The sequence below is a fragment of the Vipera ursinii genome, assembly GCF_947247035.1.
Source record: "Vipera ursinii genome assembly, chromosome: 2".
NCBI classification, from domain to species: Eukaryota; Metazoa; Chordata; class Lepidosauria; order Squamata; family Viperidae; genus Vipera; species Vipera ursinii.
In genome coordinates, this window is record NC_139513.1 from 69,948,780 (window position 1) to 69,976,685 (window position 27,906).

The 27,906-nt window shown below is 40.7% G+C and overlaps 1 protein-coding gene across 1 annotated transcript in view; it reads left to right on the top strand.

The window, feature by feature from the left end:
- CACNA2D2 (calcium voltage-gated channel auxiliary subunit alpha2delta 2) overlaps positions 1-27,906 on the top strand; it is a gene marked incomplete at both ends in the record, with an annotated part of 699,157 nt that overhangs the window by 456,886 nt on the left and 214,365 nt on the right. Inside the window, one exon of the mRNA XM_083355340.1 lies at positions 20,460-20,504. Within this exon, the coding sequence (XP_083211466.1) occupies positions 20,460-20,504 (45 nt within the window). The remainder of the gene's footprint in view (positions 1-20,459; positions 20,505-27,906) is intronic.

A 27,906-nucleotide genomic window follows, 5' to 3' on the forward strand; every position in this document is an offset into this window, starting at 1 on the left:
AAGATCTGGCATAATCAATGTGGATGCGGGACCAGGGGTTTTTTGTGAGTTCCCATTTGTGAATAGGAGCTCTGGGTTGGAGTGGGCGGGATTCCTGGCACAAATAGCAACCAGCGATGTGTTTTTCTATGTCTTGGTCTATTCCCGGCCACCAGACGTAGCTGCGGGCCAGGGCTTTTGTTTTTACGATGCCAGGGTGGCCCTCATGTAATGTGTGCAGTACCTTTGGTCTGTGTTTGAGTGGTACGATTACCCTGCACCCCCAGAGTAAACATCCCAAGTGTGATGTTAATTCATTTTACCTAGAGAAGTATGGCTGAAATTCTGTGCCTGGACAGGAGGTTTGCCAGCCAGTGTGTACCCACACTAACACTCTGCTTAGTGTTTTGTCTTGGGATGTTGCGGCAGCGATGTCATTCGCTGTCAGTGGGCATTCCAGGAGTTCTTGAATAGCTAAGATGTTGCTCGCTGGGGCCGGGTCTGGTTCTGTGTGGGGTAGGGGCAATCTGCTGAGGCCGTCAGCGTGACACATTTGGTGTCCTGGTTTGTATACTAGTTGGTAGGAATATGCTGCGAGGAATGTTGTCCAGCGCAACATCCTGGGGGATAAGATTTGGGGGGTTTGACGGTCCAGGTGAATAGTCCTAACAGTGGCTTGTGATCTGTGTAAATCACAAAGGGGCGGCCGTAAAGGTAATCGTGAAATTTTTTTTATTCCCGCCACAATTGCCAGGGCTTCCTTATCTATCTGTGCATAGTTTCTTTCCGTTTTGGAAAGAGTTCTGGAATAATATGCCACCGGGGCTTGGGTGCCATCACTGTCTAAATGGCTTAAAACTGCTCCGATCCCGTATGGGGATGCGTCGCAGGCTATGCAGAGAGGTTTGTCTTCTTTGTAGTGGGAAATAGTGGTGTTGCTGGAAAGCATTTGTTTGAGTGATTTGAAACTGTTTTCATGGGCTGTTGTCCACTGCCAGGCTGCCCCTTTATCAAGCAGCCTGTGGAGGGGTTCTGCGATAGTTGCCTTCCCTGGCAGGAAGGCATGATAAAAAATTAAAAGTCCAAGGAAAGCTTGGAGCTCGGTTTTATTTTTAGGGGTAGGGGCGGCTTTGATAGCAAGGATTTTTGAGTTGGTGGGGTGGATTCCTTGCAAGTCAATTTTGTAGCCTAAGAAATCTGCGGATGGGACGCCTATGGAACATTTTTCACGTTTGAGTTTTAGCCCCGCTTTCCTAAATCTCGATAATACTTCTTGTAGTCTGTCTGCTAAGTTGTTTTCTGATTCCCCTGCGATGAGTATGTCATCGAAATAGGGGCAGACACCTGGGATTCCTTTTAAGGTTTTTTCCATGACTTCCTGGAAGATACCAGGAGCCACTGAGATGCCGAATTGGAGGCGGTTTACTTTGAAAGCGCCGCGGTGTGTGACAATGGTTTGGGCTTCAGCTGTTTCCTGGGTGACAGGTAGCTGAAGGAAGGCATGTGCCAGGTCGAGTTTGGCGAATATTGAGCCGGACCCTATCTCTGACAGCACGTCTCTGACTGCAGGTACTGGGTACTGTATGCATGGGGGTTTAATGCGCGATTTAGAGTTGCTTTATAATCTGCGCATATTCTCACATCCCCATTCGGTTTAACTGGTGTCACTATGGGAGTTTCCCAGGTTCCCCCGTCTGTTGGTTCTAGGACTCCAAGGCTGACTAAATGGTCTAATTCAGCCTCAATTTTTTGTTTCAGCGCAAAAGGGACCCTTCTTGCCTTGATGCGGATGGGACCTACCTCAGGTTTTAATTTGAGGTCTATAGGGGTGCCAGTATATTTGCCAAGCGTTCCGTCGAAAACATCTGTGAACGCCTGGCAGACCTGCTCTAATGTTCGGGATTGTATGCGGTTGGTGCCCTCCAGGTGGATGCCCAGAGCCTCGAACCAGTCTAACCCGATGAGGGTGGTCCTGGGTGCCTCAGTAATCTGGATCGTTAAGTGCCCAAGGAATTTTTTGTATTCTACTTTTACTTGTGCCTGCCCCTTTAACTGGATAGCGGCCCCTTGGAAATCTGCGAGGAGTATTTTGGAGGGCTGCAGGGGGATACGGCGTCTATTTTTAAAACCAATTTTTTTGAGAGTGTCCCAAGACATTATTGAAACAGAGGAACCAGAGTCGACCTCCATTTCGCAGGGCACCCCTTGAATTTTAACCCAGATCTTAATTTTGGGTTGTAAATGGTGGATGGTCGAGGTTTTTTGTTTGGCCCGAATGGACAACACTGAGGGCTGGGGAATTTCTTTGGCGGGGGAAGGGACCTTGGTCCTACCTGCCGGAATTTCCTCAAGCTCGTGGAGGGTTTCCCGGTTCAAACTGCGACACGCGGAGCGAATGTGCCCGGTCTTCCCGCATCCGTGGCACTTGGCGTTTCTGAAACGGCATGTGGCTCTGGCGTGAGCCCCGCCGCAGCTGGCACACTTCGGTTTTGGGCCTGTGGAGGTGGGTCTTGGGCCAGGACCGGCTGGATTGAATGGCCTGCGGTTCTTTCCGTGGTCGGCGCTCATTTTGCTGAAACGGGACATGATGTCGTCGACGCCGGTGTAGGTCTCTGGTTGCTCGTCGTCCAGTTCCCCGGCGTGGTGGACTGACCCGGCCGGGCTGCTTCTGAACACCGGGGAGCCCTCATGGTGGCTGTCTTCGTAGGCCATGATCTCTAATGTGAGTTGAGCGAGGTCCAACGTGGGTCTAGCTACCAATTTCCGCTGGAGCCGCTCGTTAGAGAGACCGGCGATAACCTGGTCTCTGATGCGGTCTTCCAGGTCGGGAAATTGGCACCTGCGGGCAGCGTGACGTACCCCAGCAATGAAGGCTGTGGTCGTTTCGCCCAGTTGCTGGCGGTGGCGGGCGAAATGGAGGCGCCAATACAGCTCGGACCGACGGGGCATGAAGTGCTTGCTGAGGCGGTCGGTCAGCACGGCGTATGGGACGGTCGCGATGGGGTCTGGGCTGCAGAGCCCTACGGCGATGTCGTAGACGGCGGGCCCGCTGAGACACAGGAGGGCTGCAGCTTTGTGGCGGTCCTCCGTTATCTTGTTGACAACGAGGTAGCCTTCAATTTGTCCCCAGTGCGACTCCCATCCCTCGGGATGGCGGACGTCGAATTCTCTGACGTGACCTAAATTTGCCATGGGTCTGGGTCCACAGTACTGTTCAAGCTGCCGAAGGGTTCCTTTGCCCTCAAAAGTGGCTTCAGCAGTGACTTGTCAGCGAGAGGGATCAGAACTCCTTCGCGGTGTGACTTAGCTCAGCAGGCAGCTCTATAGTACCGGGATCCCACCCTCGTCGCCAGGTGAAATGTCTTTACAAAGACAGACGTGAGACCGTAGGCAAAGGTTCATAAATTTATTCGGTTCAGCTCCCGGCAGCTGACTGTCAAAACAATCCGGGTTTATATAGGGAACTGTCAAACAACATAACCAATCAGGTAACAGTATTTTTCCCGCCGCTCGGAGAACAGCCAATCGACGAGCGGCACTTTGACAGCTCGGCGGCTGTCAGGGAATTCCTCTCAGCTGAGCGCTTAGCTCAGTTCGGAGGACCGAATTGTGAACTGCGGATTTGACAGTTCCGGGAACTGTCAAATCCGGCGCGTGCGTGGTTGGCCCCGGCAGCCCTCTTGGCAGCTGTCATCGGGAATGGCGGCCGGCGGGGCGGTGCGCATGCGTTGTTGCTTCGGGCAGCCATTTGACAGCTGTCAACTGTCAAATGCCTGCCGGCCCGGCTTTTTACTTGCGACTTGGAAACCCTCGGTTTCCAGATATGATTCATGAAGAAAGGTGAAGACTGTGGAAATGATGGTGCAGTCAAAGCCCTGACCATTTTTAATGTGTGCCATGACTGCCATATTGATTTTTTTTTCCTTACACCTTCTTCTTGGCCAGATGTCTTCAAGGCTGGTGCTCTTCAAACCTACTGGGAGTACAATTCTCAGAACTCCAAGCTTGATAATTTTGAGAACTGTTATTTTTCATTGTGGAGCACAAGACTGGGGAAAGGCTGGATAGAACAATGTATGAACAAACAGCTGGTTTGGTCTAGTGCAGACATGTCAAACTCGCAATGTCAAGTGACATCGCGCAACGTATCCGGATGGTTTTGCCATTGCCGGCAATGGGGTGGGCGCAGCTTCCGGATGATGCATCCGGCCCGTGGGCCGGCAGTTTGACACCCCTGGTCTAGTGGTTAAGGAAACAGACTAGAAAGTGAGAGATTGTGAGTTCAAGTCCCACCTTTGCCATGAAAAGCCAGCTGGGTGACCTTGGGCCAGATTCTCTTTCTCAGCCCAACCCACCTTACAGGGTTGTTGTTGTTGTAAGAAAAATAGGAGGAAGATGGTTGGATATGTTCTTGAGTACCTTGAGTTATTTGTAAAAATAACAAAGTTGGGATACAAACAAACGGGTTTTTTTTATTACTGCCACCCTGTGGCAAGTATTTTTAGATATTTTCATTATGCAGAGAGGCTTCTTATTTACCGCTGTCCTGTTCTTGGTTGGGTGCAGGGACAGTACTTTCTTCACATAACAAAATATTGTGTTTGTTGCATTAAGCTGTATAGGCAGGCTCATGAGCTTTCTTCTTGACTTAAAATGAGCTACAGTAGCAAGTAATGCAGTCACCATAAAGAGCCAACATTGTGTAATAGGACACACAGTGCAGGAGCTTCTGATCTACTCTTAGCCGTAGCAGCTCACAGGCTGATTTTGAGCTCAATATATTTTCTCAGCCTAACCTGCATCAAAGAGAGATTGTAGGGAAAACGGGATAGGTATGTATACCTCCTTAAGGAAAAGTGGGCTGTAAACCAAATAAAGGAAGGGAAGGAGGAAGATATACTGGGGAAATGAATATAATGTCAGAACGCAATCCCATGTTGTTCCAGAGTCTCCTCTAAATTTCCCAGCTTTTTAAAAATTATCCCTGGACTATCATGGACTATTGGCTGTGTTAGCAGGAGCTAATTGATGAGATTTGTGAACCAATAACCTAAAACCAACTTTTTTGGATGACTGAGGGTTGTATCTTATGTAGAGATAGAGACTCAGCATTGGGAAAATATATGATAAAATCTACTTTCCCTCCAGATTCTCCCTGGCTATGGGCATTTCTAAGGGCTACCATTTTCTGAAAGAAGTATCTGTGACTTTAGGGAAATTAGTCTGGGCCAAAACTGGAAACCTGGCATCCTCTTCCTTCTCCTCCTGGATGTTCTCCCTCATACTCATTCTCATTCCTGAGAATGGAGGAAAAAAATCTCTTAGCTGAGGAAGCCAAAGGAATCAGAAATCAGGCAGGCATATTTGCAAGTGCCAGCTAATTCCAGGCCCTCCATTCCCAATATTAATGAAAGCCGAGAAGTGGAGAAGATAGAAATCAGCACTGCAGGCACAGTTAGTCACTTGCTGGATGGACACTGTCAGCTGGTCATTTATTCTCTGCTGAGGTTAAGATGTGCTTCAGCAAATTCTCTGTGTATCCAACTAGCAAGAGGTAGGCAATGGATGGAACATGATGGAAGCCTTCTCTGTGCTGGCATTTTTATCGAGGAATACTCTGTCCAAGGGGGTTTAAATTGGCCCCTCCTCTTTTAATCAGGTTTAATTAGGTTACCATGACTTTTGCTTTCACTTGGGTTCCATTGGTTGTATTACCTGCACTCTCCCTTCTTAAAATGTGTTCTTCTTTTGATGAGTGCAATGGTTTAAAAGCTTGTTTTAAAGTTGAAAGGATTGTTTTTTATAGGCAACTGTAAGGCAAAAGTCAATTCAGAAACACAGCTTTAAAGAAATGACTAATGTAATAGAAGAGTTCACTCCAGACTGCTTCACAGCAACTCTAATATGATAAAATGGTTCCTTCTGGGTCTGCCACAGCAATGACCCTGGCCCTTAGATAGATTTCTCTGTAGGCTTTAGAAAAGAAGTATGGGGGAAAGGAAATTCTGATGACCACATGCTTGAAGATGTGCTTCTTCCTGTAAGGACTCCCCTGTGTTTCACTGGTGTCCTTCACACCTCAGGTTGTGGTCTCACAGCACATTTGTTTGTACTGATTCCTCATGATTGCCTGGACACATCATTTTTGCAGTTTTCTTATTAAGATTTCAAAAATGGTGGGCCCTTGGCTTTGGGCAGCTTACAGACAATAAAATGATAAATATAGAAACAATTAAAATTACAAATTCTATATAAAATAACTAGAACCAAGGAAATGGATGGCATGATGGTGATGGATGAGCTCTTGTTCATACCCCTCCCCCCAATGTTGAGTTGGCCTTCTAGCAAAACCAGGTTTTAATACCTTTCTGGAAGATCAGAAGCATGGAAGCACTTCTCACCTCCTCCAGTGGTGGAGTGTTCCACAGAGCTGGTGCGACAGCAGGCAAGGCTCTGTTTGTTGACCTCCCTAGCCAGAACTGTTGGCCAACAGGGTCCAAAGCAGACACATTCCACTGAAGTAAGTGGGATAGGCTAGTCCCTTTGGGGCAAGATGGCTCCTCAGATACCTAGACCAGGGATAGGCAACCTCGGCTCTTTTATGACTCATGGACTTCATCTCCCAGAATTCCTGAGTCAGCTATTCTGGAAGTTGAAGTCGATGAGTCATAAAAGAGCCAAGGTTGCCTATCCCTGCCCTAGACCTATGCCATATGTTACTAGAAGCAGGTGTCCCGCTTAGCAATGAAGTTTTCAGCTGTCATTTTGTTCCATCAGAATATGACAAGCAAGACCCCCACAGGTAAATTGATAATATAGTGCAAGCTCCTAAATATCCCCTCTGCTTCATTTGAAATTGGTGGAAAATATTCAGGCGCTATTTTATTGAAAGGGGGAGATAGAAATACTATACAGTATATTAAAAAAATCAGTCATCCCCTATTTCCTTTGATTCTATTAGATCTCAGATGCCATCTACCCAGTGTATCCTTATAGCCACTGTTAGCCCTTCAAGGTAGTCCAGGCAAGAGGCACAAACCATGAGTACTAACACTACCAGTATTGTAAGGTTACAGGAACAGCATCTTGCAGGTCTGAAAACCCCTTTCCCCACCTTTACTTTAACTTTCCAAAAAACTAGGAAAGAGCCTTTCTGAGATGTTTCCCACACCCCTTTTCCTTCTGTTGGCTGAGATACCTTTTTCAGGTCTGCAGCTCTTCCTCCGGTCCACTAAAGTTATTCCCACATACCATTACAGATATTCTCTGCCAGATGGGAATTGAAATTGCCATGAGATGGTAGTCATTACTTTCTGCAAGATAATCTCCAATGGACAGCATGGTATGTTGACTGCTCAGTCCAATGGCATTTTAACTGCAGCATTTCATCATTTCCCCCCTGCTTTTGAATGTCTGTCTGAAATTGCTGCAGGAAGATATTCCATGATTTGACGCAAGGTGCCATCACTATACAAATGACATTTACAACTTTCCCTTCTATTCATTTTCCTTTGTATCTCACGTAGGTATTCCTAACCATACCTTGCTTCCCCATTATTTTCCTGAATTTCTTACCCAGGGACAGGTGAGAAATCTGAATGTTTTCTTATTAAAACTTTCCTCCCCCAATAAAGCCTTCCCTTCCTTAATTTTCTACCTTTCCTTCGGAAAATCTTATCCATTACAGACAGAGACAAACAGAATAGAATAGAATAGAATAGAATAGAATAGAATAGAATAGAATAGAATAGAATAGAATAGAATAGAATAGAATAGAATAGAATAGAATAGAATAGAATAGAATAGAACTTTGGAGGTCTTCTAGTCCAGCCGCCCACTCAAACAGGAGAACTTATACCATTTCAGACAAGTGACTGCCCAGTCTCTTCTTAAAAGCCCCCAGTGATGGAGCGCCCACGATTTCTGGGGGTAAGCTGTTCCACTGGTTAATTGTCCTCACTGTTAGGAACTTTCTCCTTAATTCCAGGTTGCTTCTCTCTTTGATCAGTTGGTTGGACACTCCACATTCTTTTTATGTAGGAGCAAATAGTGAAATCCTTTTGGCTGGAGCAAAAGGTCTAGAATAGATGTTTACTGCTATGATAGTCTTGCATTCTATAAAAGTAGTTGCTGCTGGCAGCAAAGCCTTCATAACTTTGCTTACTAGTCCTTATCTGGCTAGAACTCTCTATCTTACTAGTAAGCGAGTGCAATGCCAGAGGTTTTCATATATCAGAAATATTGCTGGTGATCCACTGATTTACCCTTTCTGGTCTTGTTTCCTTCCATCTACTAGCTGCCAAATTTTGAGCCTCCTAGATTATTTTCTTTCATTACTGATCATGCTGAGCCGGGATTTGCAAGGAGATTATTTGACATAGCAAGAAGCCTGATACAATCTATATATTTTGTGTGTCCTAAACATGGCATAGATTAAATCCATTCTCCGTATTGTAATACTGAATATGGTTTCAAGACATAGAACTCAATCTACCTTATATAACAGAATGCTAAACAGAACACTGGGTTCAGAGGGCAGTTGGGAAAGTTGTAGAGAGTTAATCTGCCCAGGGGATAAATCCGCACAAAGCAGGAACACCAGTTTCTTGGGCTTTTGCTATTGCTTGTTTGTGTGTTGATTGCAACAAAATCTTACATTATTCCTCAGACATTTTGGTATTTTAGAGTAAGCATAATCACATTTGCAAATGTAGAATTGACCTTGTAACTTGTTTTTAGTATCTTTTTTAATATAATAATTTTATCTAAAGATTATAATTACAACAGCCAAAACTGATAAAAACGGGGTTGTTGTTTTTTTTTAAAAAAAAAAAGTAGAAGGTGCAGAAAAGAAAGAAACAACAGAGAAAGAGAAAGGTAAGAAAAAAGAAAAAATATAGTAAAGAAAAAGAAAACATATATATATACATATGTGATCGGTGTTGTACTTTGGATGGCCTAAAGCCATATGCCAGGTGAAGTATGACACTGTTCTAAAATAGACAATGCTGTGAAACTTGTGATTGATAGCAAAAGAGATGTAGTAAGGTTTCTGATGGTTTTATTTATTTATTTTTTTATTTTTATTAAATTTTTTATACCGCCCTTCTCCCAAGGGACTCAGGGCGGTGAACAGGGCATATAATAAAAGTACAAAACTACAAAAGTTAAAATAGAATTAAATTAATGCCCAAGATAAAACAGTAAAATATACAAATATTTAAAACCCAAATTAACTCCCCATCAGGCCAGGCCAGCTTGTTCAAATAGGTGGGTCTTTAACCCGCGCCGGAAGGAGCTGAGATCCGGTGCCATCCGGAGCTCCACCGGCAGTTGATTCCACAAAGCCGGGGCGCTCACAGAGAAGGCCCTCCCCCTGGGGGCCACCAGCCGGCATTCTCTGACTGGAGGCACCCTGAGGAGGCCCTCTCTGTGGGAACGCACAGGGCGGAGGGGAGTTGACGCCGGCAGCAGGTGGTCCCCGAGGTATTCCGGACCCATGCCATGTAGGGACTTGAAAATCATCACTAAAACCTTGAACCTCACCCGGAAGACAACTGGTAACCAATGTAGCTCGCGGAGCAAAGGTGTAACATGGGAGTACCGGGAAACTCCCAAGACAACTCTCGCGGCCGCATTCTGTACCAGTTGGAGCCTCCGAGTTGGAGCCTCCGAGTTATATGTTAGCTATTCTAGAAAAAGCCAATGTGTGCTGTTTAGGAAAACATTTCTTGCTTTTTCTTGCGGCAAATGGTTTAGTTATGCTAGAGATTTTTTTTTCCCCATAGGACGCATGTAAGACTATATGTGAGCCAGGCTATATACATCTTACACTGATACAAAGGCTGGAGGAAGAACTTCAGTCCGGAATTGAAGCCTTACATTTCTACCCGGTGCAGGTGTTAGATTTCGATTTCTTTTCCCCTGGCTCCTTTACCTCTGATCTCACAGCAAGACTACAAGGCACAGTTTTCTGTCACAGAGAGATTAGTGCAGCACAATGACACAGAAGCAGCCAAAACAGATTTATCAGGGTCCATACAACCAAGAAATATTAAAGTCCACCTGAGGATTAGAAGAGCTTGAATTATGAGAGGTCCTTGGCATGCTGCAATCATAAACCATGGATTTTCTTCTGCTTTAGAAGAAGAAATGTGGAAACAGCATGCTTAGATCTTATGTTACATTATCTCCAAGAGCAAGGACAGGCAATCTAGAACAATTTGCTATTGGAAAGGTGCATGAATTTAATTAAATAACATATATTTTACCAAAAAAACCCACCACCATTTTGTACTATCCTTATACTGCATGTTCATTTATCTGTTTATATTATCTGCTTTTCATTTTAGAAATAACTAATTCCAAAGTTGGACTAGATGACCTCCAAGATCCCTTCCAACTTATTATTATTGTTATTGTTATTACAAGTACGGTACAAAATGGTGACAAATATCATGTGCAAATTCCTATTTGAAAGTGATGTCTCACAGTTTCTTATACATATTAAAAACATTATTTTCGAAAACTGGTGTGGTCTTGTTTCTTAACATAGGAGTCCCAAACCCTTGGGCTGCAGCCCACTATCAGGCCACACGAGAAGCGGGCAGGTGCATGTGTGCATCTCCATTTGCACAAACATCGCCCCAAAGACTTCTCTTCTTTCTTGCATGCCAACCCACCACTCACGTAGCCTCATGCCCCTCTTCCCCCACACCAGCCAGGCCGCCAAGCTGCCTTCTCCCAATGCACCAAAAGTGGAGCGTTGAGAGCAGAGGCTGAGTGCTCAGCTTCGCTGATTCACTGAAGCTGCCTGTACAGGACACCCAATCTGCTTTTGGCGGGTCTGGCAGCCTCAGGGAGTCTGAAGGAGCTCGAGACCACACCCCCAAAGTCTCTTTTCTCTGCTTTTGCTTTTGCAAATGGACAAAAGGCTTCAACGGAATGATCTCACACTGCTTCAGGTCTTCCATCCCTTTGCAAAAGCTTTTGGCGCAGAGAAGCCTGAAAGAGTATGAAATGGCACCCACTCTTGCATGAGTGGGGCTGTGTGTGTGCGTGCGCCAGCCCACTGCTCACACAGCCCAGTTCCCCTCTCCTCCCCCAGTCAGGCCACCAAGATGCAAAGGTTGGGGACCACTGTCTTAACATGTTCTTACGTACTGCATTTTGCTTACATTCTTATGTATGTTTCTTAACCTGTCCTTACTTAAGCAGTTAATGTAAGGTACCATCTATGCTTGCTTCTTTTTTAGAAGTTTTATCCTCAAATGGATAACCTAGCCACTTCCAATACATATCACATTCATTTTTCTATCTTTTAGATGAGAAGAATCAGGGCATATCCTTACACCAATGTGGAGAATTAGTGAATATTTTTACTAATACCCATCAGTAAAAGCAGCATATCCGGAATAAAAATTATTAGTTGAATATTAATTAATAAAATCAATACTGCCTAGGCTGGCCTTGAGAACAGACCACCAAACTAAAGCCCTCTCTACTCCCTTTTAAGAGGACAGAGCTGTGGCTAGGGAACTATCCATCTGGTAACTTAACAGCATCTTCATTAAGGCCAAAAGGTCACAAAAATATTGTATATGTACAGTATACACAGTATAGCCATGAGGTTTACAGCTTAAAATCAGGACACCTCCATGCAAGGTTACTATACCACTTCAGGATCTCTATGAGCTTAGTGTTTAGGAGCTGAGCAATTTATTTCTGGCTCTATTGCAATGTAATTTAAAAGAAATAATAGCCAAAATATTGATGGCGGGGAAGTTTCCACAATCTGAAACGATCTTTTGAAACCAATAGATGTCACAGATATCAGACAACAACTACATTTGGGGATAAAGCAACAGGGCTCAAGCCTTCTTCCAGATCTGAAAAAACAAAGCTCTGCCTGGGATGAGCTCCTTGTCTGATAGAAAGTGTCTGTATATTAGGAGATATAAATATTTTTGATTTTTACTTCTGTAACACTAACAACCATTCTTTTCACCTACAACTCATCTGGAACCATTTATAAAGCCTCATCTATATAAAACCAATCTTCATAGTTTAGTTGTATGAGTTTAGGAGAGGCAGGAAGATCTAGAGCCGTGGTGGCGAACCTATGACACGTGTGTCACAGGTGGCACACAGAGCCCTCTCTGTGGGCATGCGTGCCATCACCCCAGTCCTAGGCCTTCAGCTGGGTTTTATAAAACCTTTTCACTTTAGGCCTCTGTCATGTGCAAAAAAAAAAAGGTTTCAACTTCTTGCGGGGGAAAAAAAGATCTCACAAGGTTGGAATTCATTGATTGAACTTTTTAGTCCTACCCAGTCTGCCATTACCACTGCAGCCACACCCACCCAATGGGCCACACCCACCCGGCACCCGATGATACATACGTGGGTTTTGGGTTGCAGTTTGGGCACTCAGTCTCTAAAAGGTTTGCCATCACTGATCTAGAGGCTAAATAATCTGCTCTCCAAGACGTAATGAAGCACTATGTGTATACATTTAGGAGCTGGCACGAAAGAGACAAAGACATAAAATATAACAATCTGAAAACATGATGAACACTTTTAATTAATATTTAATATTATGAATGCTAGTTTTTTGTTTTGTTTTTTTGTACTGAATGTAAATTTTCTGCTAACACCCAGTTTTTTGTTAAATAATGAACAGCTTCCTGCTAATTCTAGAGGTCTCTTTAAATCAAAATACTTTTGTTACCTGTAGTTTTAGCATTCTGGAGAAGAAAGAGGAAATTAGTTTAGCTAAGCAGGTTTTCATCCCTATGATAGTGCCAAAGAATAATTAGCCCTTCTCAGCCGTTTATAGAAAATCTTCACCATGATAAAGTTAGCAATTTTGTAATGCACGATGTTCTGGTAGAGCATATGCAATGCTGAATAGATGTATGAATACATAGCAAGTAAACTTCCAGTTAGTAATAGAAGTCAGTCTGGATTTTTGGCCAATATTTAAAGGAGATAAAGGTAAAAGGTAAAGGTTCCCCTGCACATGTGTGCTAGTCGTTTCCGACTCTAGGGGCCGGTGCTCATCTCCGTTTCAAAGCCGAAGAGCCAGCGCTTGTCTGAGGACGTCTCCGTGGTCATGTGGCCGGCATGACTAGACACCAAAGGCGCACGGAACGCTGTTACCTTCCCACCGGAGTGGTCCCTATTTTTCTACTTGCATTTTTACATGCTTTCGAACTGCTAGGTTGGCAGAAGCTGGGACGAGTAACAGGCCCTCACTCTGTTGCGCGGCACTCGGGATTCGACCGGCCAAACTGCCGACCTTCTGATCAACAGGCTCAGCATCTTAACCCACTGAGCCACCGCGTCCCTTAAAGGAGATACAACCTACTAAATAAATAGATCTAGAGTAGATAATTATTAAACATTTAAAAATATTAAAAAGCAGTGCTCTTCAATATCTTCATTAATGATTTGGATGAGGGGATAGATGGGGAACTCATCAAATTTGCAGACGACACCAAGCTGGCAGGAATAGCCAATACTCCAGAAGATAGGCTTAAGATACAGAAGGATCTGGACAGACTCGAACACTGGGCACTATCTAACAAAATGAAATTCAATGGTGAAAAAAGTAAGGTTCTACATTTAGGCAGGAAAAATCAAATGCATAGGTATAGTATAGGTGGTACCTTGCTCAATAGTAGTAACTGTGAGAGGGATCTCGGAGTCTTAGTAGACAATCACTTCAATATGAGCCAGCAGTGTGCTGCAGCTGCCAAAAAAGCCAACACAGTGCTAGGCTGCATTAACAGAGGGATAGAATCAAGATCAAGTGAAGTACTAATACCACTTTACAATGCTTTGGTAAGGCCACACCTGGAATACTGCATCCAGTTTTGGTCACCACGATGTAAAAAAGATGTCGAGACTCTAGAAAGGGTACAGAGAAGAGCAACCAAGATGATTAGGGGGCTGGAGGCTAAAACATATAGGGAACGGTTGCTGGAATTGGGTATGTGTAGTTTAATGAAGAGAAGGGTGAGGGGTGACATGATAGCAGTATTCCAATATCTCAGGGGCTACCACAAAGAAGAGGGAGTCAAGCTATTCTCCAAAGCACCTGAAAGCAGGACAAGAAGCAACGGATGGAAACTAGTCAAGGAGAGAAGCAACCTAGAACTAAGGAGAAACTTCCTGACAGAACAATTAACCAGTGGAACAACCTGCCTCCAGAGGTGGTGAATGCTCCAACACTGGAGATTTTTAAGAAGAGACTGGACAGCCATTTGCCTGAAATGGTATAGGGTTTCCTGCCTGAGCAGGGGGTTGGACTAGATAACCTCCAAGGTCCCTTCCAACTTTATATTATTATTATTATTATTATTATTATTATTATTATTATTATTATTATTATTATTTATTATTATTATTATTATTATTATTCTATTGTATGAGTTCTCTAGATCTGGGGCTACCATTAGAAAGATTCTGCTAGCCATACAGGTCAAGTTAACTTATAATCCAATTGGCCTCATTACTGCAGCTTGATAAATTGAGGATATATGCAGGAAAAGATACCCCTTTCAATGTACAATTATATTTCTTCCAAGTGCTGACTAAAACTGTACAGCAAAACACCGTATACAGATTATGAAATTCATATTTGGCTGCTTTATAACCATTTAATTATATAATTTGCATGTTTGGGATTCTTTCTACAGAAATAGCAGCAAGGTTGTTTCTGCTGCACTGCTGATGACATTGTGCAGCTCTTATCCTTTGATATTTAGGTATTAAGAATAGAAGCTTGCAGAGGGAATGTCTACTGAATTGACTTTCATACCATGAAATGTGTATAATTGAAATTGCTGATTATGTGTAGGCACGTGCAAGGGGAAGCAGGAAACTTTTGATTTAAAAACTTAGCAGTAAAACAAAAAGAAAAGTAAACATTGGTCAAAAAAATCTGTAGCATTTTGATGAATTCTGATATAATGGAGAATCCAGATTTACAGTATCATCTAAAATCTTGTTTCAAGAGACAAGTGACATGAGACTACTCCTTGAGAATACTGACTCCCATATGTTAGGAGTCTTCTATGTGGGTACTAATATTAACCTATATTATAGGACTATTACGTTGATTTCTGCAATAGTGCATATGAAGTCTATTATCTGTATTATTTAAAGTAGGATATGAATAAGCATTGTGTAGAATTATTTGTATACAAATAATTGCTGTTAACTATAGCAATAGCACTTAGACTTATATACCACTTCACAGTGCTTTACAGCCCTCTCTAAGTGGTTTACACAGTCAGCATATTGCCCCCAACAATCTGGGTCCTCATTTTACCTACCTTGGAAGGATGGAAGGAGGGTCAAGCTTGAGCCAGTGAGAATCGCACTGCAAAACTGCTGGCAGTTGGCAGTCAACAAAAATAGACTGCAATACTGCATTCTAACCACTGCGCCACCACGACTCTATTAGTATTGTTGCTGTTGTTGCTATTACTGTACTATTACTGTTGTTATAATTACAATTACTTTCATCAGATGTTCCTACTCTACGTAGGATTTGCTAAGGTACTCTTGCAAATGTCACTAAAATAATTGAGAATAAAATCTTTTTACATATTTACCACCAATACCTGCTTATTAGGAACTGTCTGTTATTCTCTTGCAATTAAAGTTGACATAGGGGGCGGGCATACCCCATCTACTGCTAGATCAATCCACTTGGAAGAGAGCACCCAGAAATATCTCCTCAACTCCTTCTGCTTGGTTTAAGCTGTCTTCACAGCTGTAAATTGAGTTGCCTCACTCTCAATCATGTCTAGGTAAGAGAGCCAGTATAGAGCACAGTGGTTAAAGTGTTGGACAAGGAGCAGGGAGATCATTGTAACCCTCTCTTGGACATAGAAGTCAGCTTTGGGATCTTGGCCTGGTCACTCACTCACAGTTCTAATCATCTTTAGGCTTTGCAACAAGCCAGCTGATGAACAAAATCCTTTGTACATCGTACATTGATAGTTTCACTTTAAGAGCTAAGCAAGCGCAGTGCAAAAACAAGCCGGCTGTTGTTTATGAACTGTTACTACTATTATGAACAGCAACAGTGATGTCTTGGTTATAACTAGAAAAAGAGTAGAAACTAGTGTTCAAATAGGAAGCATATTCTCTGTGTTCTACTTTTTGGAAGACATTGTTTCCTATCATCTGTACCTATCTATATTTATATCTTCTGCTAAAACTCTCACTGTTGTGACCTTTAATTGGAAAAAAATGGTACAGCATAGGGCAATATTTTTTAATCAGATTATCTCAAATGGGCTTTCTTGCAGGATGTCTCCAAAATCTGGGACCCATGACTCTTGAGGGAATGAAATTTGGGGACGTTGTGGCTGCTTCAGCGCTCCAGGCTGCTACTCCACTGCTGTGCTGCTGTTGTGGTCACAAGAGTTTAATTTTTAATGTTCCCAGCCAATCTTAGGGGAGGGGAGGCAAGGGGGGGGAGGGAAAGGGAGGGAGGAAAATTTCAGACACTCTCTTTTCTCATAAGAAAACTCAATAGAAGCCGACAGAACACCATAATTTGCTCCCAGTCCCATTGCTTTTTTCACCCACCCCTGGTCATTCTTTAGCTAAGGAAATGTCTCTGAAATGAAAACTGAACAGGGCACAGCTAGTCTAGTAATACAACTGGCATCATGAACATGGCCATGATCTGTGAGGGAACACATAGATTGTGTTGCTTCTTATGGAATGAGATGCATTCCATCGGAAGTGTATTCCCCATTCATTAGTCTTTTAAAAAGTTCATTTTCTGTCTATGTAACCTTAAAGTTCCCAATGACCCTGCCCCTTTGAACATTAAAGCCAGTGCTGGGAAGAAATGGCTTGGAAAACATGTTCTTAGTAGCTCACTATCTTTCCTTGGTTCCCAGGAGAAGAAAAGCATGTATATTTGTTCTAACTCATTTCTCTCACACTTTATATGTGTGGCCCATAATCTCAGGGATTTAAAATAGACTGAAGAATGCAGTTCTTGACATGTTTTAAATATAATTTCCTGCATACCCTGGAATCTCCAAAGTGGGTTACAATCCTTGCAACACAACCAGATGCAGAAGAATATCCTTTTTCTATTAGGGCAGTGAGAATTTCAGGGCCACCGATGGATGCACTTGGAGCCATGATGATGATGAGTGAGTTGCAGAGGAGAGCACGCTACCACTGCCGCTTCAGTCTCACTCCATTCTTGCTTGCAGAATACAAATTCTGAGTGCCCTTTAACATTACCCCTTTGGGTAGAATAGAGCATTATATTTTGCTATATTTGCTCTCTGAATTGCTGGTCCCTTTATAAATTTGATCAGCTACTTGGTATCCTAGCAGAGAAGAGAAATTAGAACACAGCTTTCTATGCAAATCGTTTCTAATTACTGCATATTTAATGCATGTAGTTCTTTTTTTTTTTTTGGAATTATGAATTCAGTCTCCAATATTTCATTGCCTGTTTAGAGGTTCTGGGTAAAAGGAAGGACAGTGTCTTAAGGCCGTGGTGACCAGCCTATGGCATGCTTTCAGCTGGGTTTTATAAAACCTTTTCACTTTAGGCCTCTGCTGCTGTGTGCAAAAAAAAAACAAGTTCAATCAATCAATTTCAACTTTTCGCAGGGAAAAAAAGATCTCGCAAAGTTGCAATTGATTGATTGAACTTTTTAGTCCCATCCAGTTTGCCGTTACCACCGCAGCCACACCCACCCAATGGGCCATGCCCACCCAGCACCCAACGATACATAAGTGGGTTTTGGGTTGCAGTTTGGGCACTCGGTCTCTAAAAGGTTCACCATCACTGGTCTAAGATCTCCAGTTTTAGTACACATTCTTCCTTTAGGACTAAGAATATATTCCATGCTTCTCATACATTCAAAGAATCATAATTAGGAGGAGGAATATTATAAGCTACTCATATGGCCTTTGGAAATGCAGGCCTTGAATTCAGCAAATTTGTAATGAGATAGTGAAAAATTTAGGAGTCTTCCTGGAATTACGACTCCTGATAAAGGACATGCACAAGGGTCATTTTGCCCAGCTTTGGCTGTTTTGCCAGTTGTGATCCTAGCTAGATGAGAAGGCCCTGATGATTGTGAAGTGCACTGATAACAAATAAACCACATCACTGTAATGCTATTTGGAATTGCCACTGGTTGGTGAAAACAATGCCAATGTGATAGGCACTGCATCGATTTTTCCAGAGGCTTCGAGGTACAATTCAAAATAGCAATAGCACTTATATACTGCTTCATAGTGCTTTACAGCCCTCTCTAAGAGGTTTACAGAGTCAGCATATTGCCCCCAACTGGGTCCTCATTTTACCAACCTCAGAAGTCTGGAAGGCTGAGTCAACCTTGAGCCAGTGAGAATCGAACTGCCAAACTGCAGACAGACAGCCGTCAGCAGAAGTAGCCTGCAGTACTGCATTCTAACCACTGCACCACCAAGGCTTGATTTTAACATATGTGGTAGAGCTCCCAAGTTTCTCCAGGATGCTTCCTCCTTATGGGGCCAACCCATTCATCATTTTCATGCCCAGTGAGGAATTTTTCCCATAAATGTGAAGGTGGGAAATTACAATAGTGTTTGTTCTTGCCTGCTCTTACCTTGAGGAAATTCGTCTTCTCAGAGATAGAATTGGAATTCACTAGTTGCACATCAAAATAGAACTTTTTCAAAAGGTCTTCAAGCTTCCCATATTGCCTTATTAGTAATGGTTTATGTTACTGTTTTCTCTTTGTAATTTAATGGATTTAGTTGCCTCTGCTTATAAATCACTGTGAGTCTGTCTGATTCATCAATATACAAACATAATAAATAAAATAAACAAATCAAAGTCTTTTGCAAATCTTTGAACATTAACACAGTTCTCTCTTAATTTAAATGTTGCAAGAGTATGTATTAAAATACAACTATTTTGAAATACGGTCATTTGAAATACATATTTCAATATGAATTCTGAAGTAGATATTTCAAAAAGATATATGAATGACATGGAAACATCATAGAGAAGAATTATGAAAAAAAGAGATAGCATGAAGTGGAAATAGAATCATCTGTTCACAGGACAGCTCTCCAAAGAAAGGAAAGAATTATTAATAGCATTTTTATCACCATTGTTCAGGCTCAGAAAAGAAGTTATTGGTTTTAAGCTAGTGCCATCGCAACCTGCTCTCATTCTTGCTGCAGTTAAAAAAAAGGCAAACAATGAGTGAAAGCTGGCCCTTTGGGAGTAAAGACAAAATTTGTTCATTTTATTTTAACAACCCATGCATTTTTTTACTTTAATTATGTAGATCATACACATGGATTAACAATGGTATGTTTTTAAACCTAGCTGCAGCATGCCAATTATTTTGTATGCTTTTATTTAGTAATTTGTCTCTGTTCTATGGAATTTCTTAAGCCATCTGAGTTCACCTGTATAGATATGTCACCCTAATGAGGCTTCTTTCTATCATGCCATGTTTTCTGTATCTAGCTATTGTGGGTTTGTAAATCATTTATATATTTAAACATTTTTATGTGAATTTCAAGAATAGAATGGAATGGAATAGAACGGAATGGAATGGAATAGAATAGAATAGAATAGAATAGAATAGAATAGAATAGAATAGAATAGAATAGAATAGAATAGAATAGAATAGAATAGAATAGAATAGAATAGAATAGAATTTTTATTGACCAAGTGTGATTGGACACACAAGGAATTTATCTCCAGTGCATAAGTCCTCAGTCTACATGCAAGCAACAAGTGATAAATCATGATCATGATCATAAAATACAATCATCATAAATCATAAGATACAACAGTCAGTGATAGTCACAGGATATTAAATAAAAGCAATCAACATAACAATCTTGTTTACACCTAAGAAGTAGATTTTCACTTAAAAGTAATAGATTACAACAAAATAGCCTTTCTGGCCTACAGGAACCCTAGTTCAGCCATCTCTCTCAATGCACTGCCACCAAGCATTTTTCTTTTGGAACTGATCATACTGTTCATGCAACTACCTAGTCAATAGGCATTTTTCATGGCAAGCTCTGGTGTTTCTACTGACACATTTCCAAATGACATACATACATGATGCTGATCAAAAGAGATACGGAGTGTCCTTGGCTTAGTATGATAAGCTATTCAACAGACTATGACTTACAGCAAAAGCCAGGCAGAAAAAGTGGTGGAGTTGCAGCTGCCCTTGGGGAATCTCCTCCCAGACATACATCCCAGCATTGTTCCTTCACCTCATCAATAAAATCCAATCACAAACTCTGGCTTGCCTCAAAAAAGTCTCCAAAAGTTTTCTAATAATTCCTCAGGGATCCATGGTCCTATGAGATATTTGGACTCAACTAATATTTAGGAATCCTATCATGGTGAAAAATCTTCCTGGATCCTGCACTGTATATTTATCACACTTATTTCTTTTAATCTACAGGAGGAAGATATTGAATACTATGACTCCAAGGCTGATACAGAATACGTAAGTATCTTCCAGTTGTATTGCTTTTGTGTTACACAGTAAATGGATTCTGTATTAATTTCTGTAGAGTTTTCTTTGCTACAGTTGTTCAATGCTTACATTCATTTAATGGGCTCCAAAGTAAAATTATGCTTAAAATGGTGAAAAGTAAATTGTGGAGCTGCAAACCTGTCACTCGTCTTCATCAATTGGTAATGGAAAGGAAGTTATAAACATTTAACTACATTTCAACAAGGAGAAATTTCAAAGAACAGAAATAGGACCAAAAAAAATGTTCATCAGTCTTGGTGATTGTAGGGAGGTGCGTTGGAGAAGAGAACAAGAATATATATTTGTAAGTTTTATTGCATTTTGAAATGGATTCACAGTTTTATTTCATGGTTTAAATTCTCATTGCTTCCTTGCTTGGTTAGTTGAGATTTTTGTTTTGTTTGTTTTGGGTTTGGGTTTGGTGTTTTTTTGTCACTCTCTCTCTATATATATATATTCTTTTATCAGTGTTCAGCTCAGAAGTGCTAAAATCTTCCCATGTAGTTTTATCAAATATCATAACAATAAATTTATTTTCCAGGATAAGGAATGCTTAAATCAGAACAATTTTAGCACAGAATATCATAGTGAAACCTTAGGAAAAGAAACAGTGCAGAGTGAGAAGACAAGTTAAAACAAAACCATCTATCATTGTTAGTTGATTGGAAATATATAATGTCATTGTTGCTTACATCAAATACAGAATTTGCACTGAAGTCCTCCATCTGGGAATAAATCCAGCAATCCCTAAAGAGACTTGTTTTTAACAATATAAGTATAAGGTTACACTACGAAGCTCCAAAGGTTTTATATTTATATGAGATCGTATATATCCATCTGCTAATTTGCAGTTACCAAAAAATACTCCACCTTCTTCCTTTGTAATTTAAATATAAATTTAGAAGCTAGTGACTACTTGTCTATTCATTGCCATAAGCTAGATATGTCTGTTTTCTATCTCCTTGAATGCTAAAGAGATACTGTGGTAATATGTTTGGTCCCCTGCAAATGTTTGTCATGTGATTGACTCATCTACCCTCTCTTTCTCCCATTAAGCTATCCAAAACTGATATCTATCAAAAAGAGATGGATCTTAGAGGAGTCCTTGCTGCTCTCTGAGCTTGGTTGTTTTCTTGCACTCGTTTCATTACCCAAACTAGGTAACATCATCTGTGCTGAAGATGTTACCTAGTTTGGGTAATGAAACATCTGCAAGAAAACAATCAAGCTCAGAGAGCAGCAAGGACTTCTCATTTCAACCATGAGCTACAAATATTCTCCTTTATTAGATGGGTCTTTATAGAAGTCAGACATGGTTGATTAATTAGATCTTTTCACAAGGCTTGCATCAGGCTACATATCCTGGGATTCAGTGAAGCTACAATGATATATTACAATCAGTAACATAATGACAGAGTTGGAAGGAACCTTGGAGGTCTTCTAGTCCAACCTCCTGCTCAAGCAGTAAATCCTATACCATTTCAGACAAATGGTTGTTAGTGTTGACTCCTGGCGATCACCCAGATTAGTCCCTGCAGTTTTCTTGGGAAGTTATTGGGAAGCTATGTGCCATTACGTGCTTCCTAGGGCTGAGAGCAAATGACTGGCTTAAGGTCACCCAACTGGCTTTGTGCCCAAGGTAGTACTAGAACAGTCTCCAGCTTTCTAGTTTGATGCCTTAACCATTACCTAAATTACCTAATAATACATAATAATGAGCTGTCTATTGTTATGTGTTCTTGGCAGTTTAGATTTACATGGAGATTTTAAAACAGCATTCCCAGTCTGGGCAATTTTTAAATATGTAGACTTCAACTACCAGAATTTTCAATAATGGCCAACCTAATTGGGGAATCCTAGGAACTGAAGTCTGCGTATCTAGAGGATACTCATGGGAGATGGTCCCTAAAAATTGAGAGGGCATATCAAACTCATGACGTCATGTGACACCGCGTGACGTATCGCAACTTTTTCCCCATTGCCAGCAACAGGGTGGGCACGGTTTTAGTCTGATGCATCCGGCCCGCAGGGCGGCAGTTTGACATGCCTGCATCTAAAAGTTTTGATTCTCAAGTACTGAGACAATGGTTGGCTCCACTCCATGCTCACTTCATGATATTGACAAGCTATCAGACAAAGACTGAAGAAGCCAGGTGCATTTTGCTAGAGAAAGTCATTTTGCTTCCTGGGAAAGTTTCTAAAATTAAAGCTAGCATCTGAAATTCAAATGAAGAGCAAACATCTAATTAGAGACAGAATCTAATTCTCTACCCTCCTCCCGGCACAGCCATCCTGTAATTCTGGCAATCAGAATGTTAAGTATAAACTAGAGAGCTTCAGTTCCCCAAGGAAATAGGCCTTTGCTAGTTACTATGTGCAATATGAATACTTGGAGAGAATGCTACTCAAAATTATTCCCAAGTATCCACTCCTGGCTTAACCCACTCCAGAACTGACTGCATTTGATTGGCTGTGGAGTGCTTTTGGAATATTTCAAATTTTTCAGAGCAGAGAAAAAGGAACTTGTATGCAAGAGCAGGAACAGAGGTTGTCCATTGCCAGCTTGGTGAGAAGGTGCAAATCACTAATAATATCTCCATTGAGAAAGCTGCTGTCCTTAAGCTTCATAATATTCATAATAATATTAGTGGAAAACTAACAGGGGATTCCTATATAATTTTCAGACTGGACTATAGAACATTATTCATCCAGTTATATGTCATGATTGGGTTGGTATCAGTTCTTCATATAGAATGGATTCTTTTCAAGATTTGTTTCATTTATGTTTTTATGAATGGTAGCCAACCAAATAAAGAAAAGCTCATAGAAAACAAAAGTTGCAAAAATCTGGTCACCCTATAACCAGAGGAACATTATAGTAAGAGAGAAGTGACCAATAGTCTACATGTCCAATTTGGTAATTATTGACAAAGAACAGTTTTGAACCCCATCTCAAACACAGACTGGAATTTGATTGGTCAGCCCATTTTCTTAGGAGAACAATGAAGCTAGAGGGCTATAAAACAGAAGCATATGTCCTCAGATTTATACCAGAAAAAGTCATTGCTGATACCTGCAGCAATATAGAAGGTTAATGCAAAAGCTACTGTTAAGGGCTAAATAGCCCTGACTGTACCCCAAATTAAGGGATTACAGGGTTGTTAAAAGGGAGTCAGATAGGTTTTATACTGGAGTTGGTTGTTATCTCAAAAACTGTTTTACAGGGATGCCTACAGAAGTTAATTACTAGGTTTCTTTCACAAACTTAAATATAAGGAGGGTGAAAGGATGGGGAAGAGACAAGATAATCTTTTATCTAAACTTCTTATTCATTTCTTAAAATTTGACCACCAAGCCTCTTCCCCCCAATTTTTACCATTCCTCTTATTAAAATTTCACCTGTGCAAGGAAATCTATCAATGTCTTCTAAGTAATAAACCTCCTTCCTCTAAAAACAATCTCATCTTTCCTATTCACTCTCATCCACTCTCTTCATTACGGAAGGATTTCTTTTCTCATTTGTGTTCAGCCTTGCTTGAATTCCTCAGCCGATGACTTTGCCTTTGAATGCAAAACCTGTAGCATGCCAGACTAGAGCTGCTACTCCTGCTACTACTACTGTTAGTCTAATTTGCTTTCCCCATCCCTCTCTCCTTCTATGTTTTCACACAAAGATGTGCACAGTCATTAGCAGTTTAGAACACATGGCAATAAATCTCTATTCTTGGTGTGCCTGTTCATTTGCTGTTGAAAATTTATGGAGCTATAAAGGGCAAAAATGTAAGAGTTCCTAGAAAAACATTGCTTGCAGTTGATTAGTTTAATAATAAATGGATTTCTAAGGTCAGCCAATATTATTGATATAATTTAGACCTATCTCCTGTAAAACAGTAGCTACTCTACCCTCTATATCTAGCATCAATCTGCATTTGAACTTCTGTTTGTATTTCTATTTACCAATTAATTCTGTTCCCTCAGCTCCTCTATCAGTGCTACTAAGTAAGGACTTATTATTTCCTGCTGAACATTGACACAGGCAGGAAAAAAAGCAAATTTCCCTGCTAGCCTTCTAGGTCCTTGGCTGATTGGATTCATCTCCTACAATTTTCCCTTAAAACAAGACTCATCTGGGAAGCTTATTCACCCCTCCTTTAAATTATAGCTGGAAAAATAACATTGATGGAGACCAAATAGAACTTGTTTCCTAACATGTTCTAAGTCAGAATTCTTCAAATTGTGTTCCATAGAACCCTGGGGTTCTGGATGAGTAAAAAGGCTAACATAAAAGTTCCTTCAAACACAGTCAATTGTCAGTCACTAGAGTTTTAACTCTTGATCAAGAATTTAAACTTTGAAAGTGAGAGGTGGTTTTTTTTTTCTCTTTTGTCATGGTTGTACTTTCAAACTTCCGTAAATAAAATAAAATAAACTCTAAAGAGTAGATGTGGATTGCAATGGAAGAAGCCCAAGAACCACAGCACAGAATCATTTTTGCAGAACAGAAGGTCTTGATGGCTTAATCTAGAAATCACTTCAGACATTCCTCAAGGAGAATGTATTAGCAGACCTTCAGCTTTGCTTGCTACAGAGGACAATGGTTCTTAAGAATACTTAAGGAAAAATTCCCTAAACATTTAAAATTCATCAGACTTCTGACAATCCATGAATAATAAAACACTAAATAGGGGGAAAGAAGAGCAAATTAGTTTCAACTAGGAGAGATTCTTCCTTCCTTCCTTCCTTCCTTCCTTCCTTCCTTCCTTCCTTTCTTTCTTTCTTTCCTTCTTTCTTTCTTTCCTTCTTTCTTTCTTTCCTTCCTTCTTTCTTTCTTTCTTTCTTTCTTTCCTTCTTTCTTTCCTTCTTTCTTTCTTTCCTTCTTTCTTTCTTTCCTTCTTTCTTTCCTTCTTTCTTTCTTTCCTTCTTTCTTTCTTTCTTTCCTTCTTTCTTTCCTTCTTTCTTTCTTTCCTTCTTTCTTTCTTTCCTTCTTTCTTTCTTTCTTATTTATTTATTTATTTATGATGGCAATGAATCTTATTCCAACAAAATCCAACAAATGTAGAAAAGATGATGAGGATGGCATTGATGATGCAATTAGAAAGATAATGAATAGCATTCAGTGGAACTAAATAAAAATGACCTAACTCTTTCATTTTTGCTTGCATCTATTTTGCCATTTAAATAGAGCATGATCGCCCTCAAATGAAGTTAATTCAGAGAGACAATGTTTATACAATAAAAGTTATTCTATTCTAGAAGCTTGTGGGAGATATAAATGTGGAGAGAAATAGAAATGAGATTCCTATTCTCTGGACTGGTTTTTCATTCCGCTGCCATTCTGATTATGAACGTCTTAGAAAGGTTAATTTTTTTAAAAGTGATAAGAAGTCTGATTATTTGTACAAGAGAACTCACATATTTTATATTTGTTTTAAAAATCCACTTTACTCATTCATCCAATAGAGAGGAGTTCAATGTTTATTCACAGAAAAGTGTTCAAATTAACTGACATTCCTCTTCTGGATTCCTCTGAAAGAAGACGAGACTCTTATTCTAATTGTAGAGTTGTAAGATGGTGTATATATCATAATAAAGGCAACAATCACCTGGGACAAAAGTAAGCTTCCCCCTTCCATTGATAATACTTAAGCTGCACTGATTTTCCTGGACATCATAAACAGTATCCTTTGTTTTCTGTCTATGACCAATGATAAATAATTAATTTCCTAGAATGTTAATGTTAAGATGTCGAGACTCTAGAAAGAGTACAGAGAAGAGCAACAAAGGTGATTGGGGGACTGGAGGCTAAAACATACAGGGAACGGTTGCTGGAATTGGGTATGTGTAGTTTAATGAAGAGAAGGGTGAGGGGTGACATGATAGCAGTGATCCAATATCTCAGGGGCTGCCACAAAGAAGAGGGAGCCAAGCTATTCTCCAAGGCACCTGAAAGCAGGACAAGAAGCAACGGATGGAAACTAATCAAGGAGAGAAGCAACCTAGAACTAAGGAGAAACTTCCTGACAGTTAGAACAACTAACCAGTGGAACAACCTGCCTCCAGAAGTGGTGAATGCTCCAACACTGGAAGTTTTTAAGAAGAGACTGGACAGCCATTTGTCTGAAATGGTATAGGGTTTCCTGCCTTAGTAGGGGGTTGGACTAGATGACCTCCAAGGTCCCTTCCAACTTATTATTATTATTATTATTATTATTATTATTATTATTATTATTATTATTATTATTATTATTATTATTAAGCAGTAAGCATTTTTTTCTCAGCAGATCTTTTGTGGTTGGATAGATGCAATTCTGATTAAATTCTGTGATATGAATAGAAGTCACCTTTGTATGTATTATTTTTAAGAGTCTGATCCTTTTAAACCACATAACATTCCAGTTCTGCTTTCTAATAAAACATACATAAAGTAGTTTGTGATTGGTGCATTTTATGATCTCTCTTGTTGCTTCAAATGCTCAGCTGTTAGAAGGAATCAAAAAGTCAAAACCTGGAAACCTGGATCCTTACCTACCAGTTCCAAAAGAAACAACTTAGGAACTTGTCAAAATTTTCTGCAATCAGAAAACAACCACCCTAGTTGTTTCTATCTTTCTGGGAGAGAGAAAATTATATAGTACCTTGGGAAGGAAAGGTGAAGGAAAGTCAAACTGATCTTTTCATTCAAATAAAAACTTGTAAATCTTGAGTTTCTTCCCCAAGATGTGAGTTCTTTACCGTTTGCATTTTTAGGTTGCATTTCATTTTATAATTTTTGTGTTGTTGTATTGTTGTTGTTTGTTTTTTTTTTGTCTTACGTATGTCGCAACTACTGGAACTGAACTTTGAAATGGAAAACTGGTAGAGGAAGAAAGGACTTAATCTTTTTCATTTCTTTTCTGTTGACCCTACCCTGCCCTTGCAAGAAAGATAGGAGGATAAGAATAAAATTGGGCTATGTTCTTTCAAGGAATAAAAGGCATTGTTTGGGGGGCTCATATCCAGCAAGAAAGCACTGGGGAAAAGTATTTAAAAGCGTCTTTATCCAGTATCAGCCTCCATACTGCATCCTTATACAATCACAGAATTGTCCATTTTGTTACATCCAGAAACCTGTTGCAGGCTTATGCATGTTTACTGGAAAATCTCAGTAAACTGTAATTTGTTATTACTGGGCAGTGAAGATATGATGTAAATGAAGTAACTTTGCCTCTGGATTTCCAGTACAGTGGGTGTAGATGAAGAGCAGCAGTGCAGGAAAAAGAGGAAGAGAAATTGCTAAGAAATTGAGCAAATGGGTGTTACTATATGGCTTTTCCCCTCCATTTCATTTCTTATAATGGAGTTTAAAATGCAAAGCACATGGACTGTGATTGAT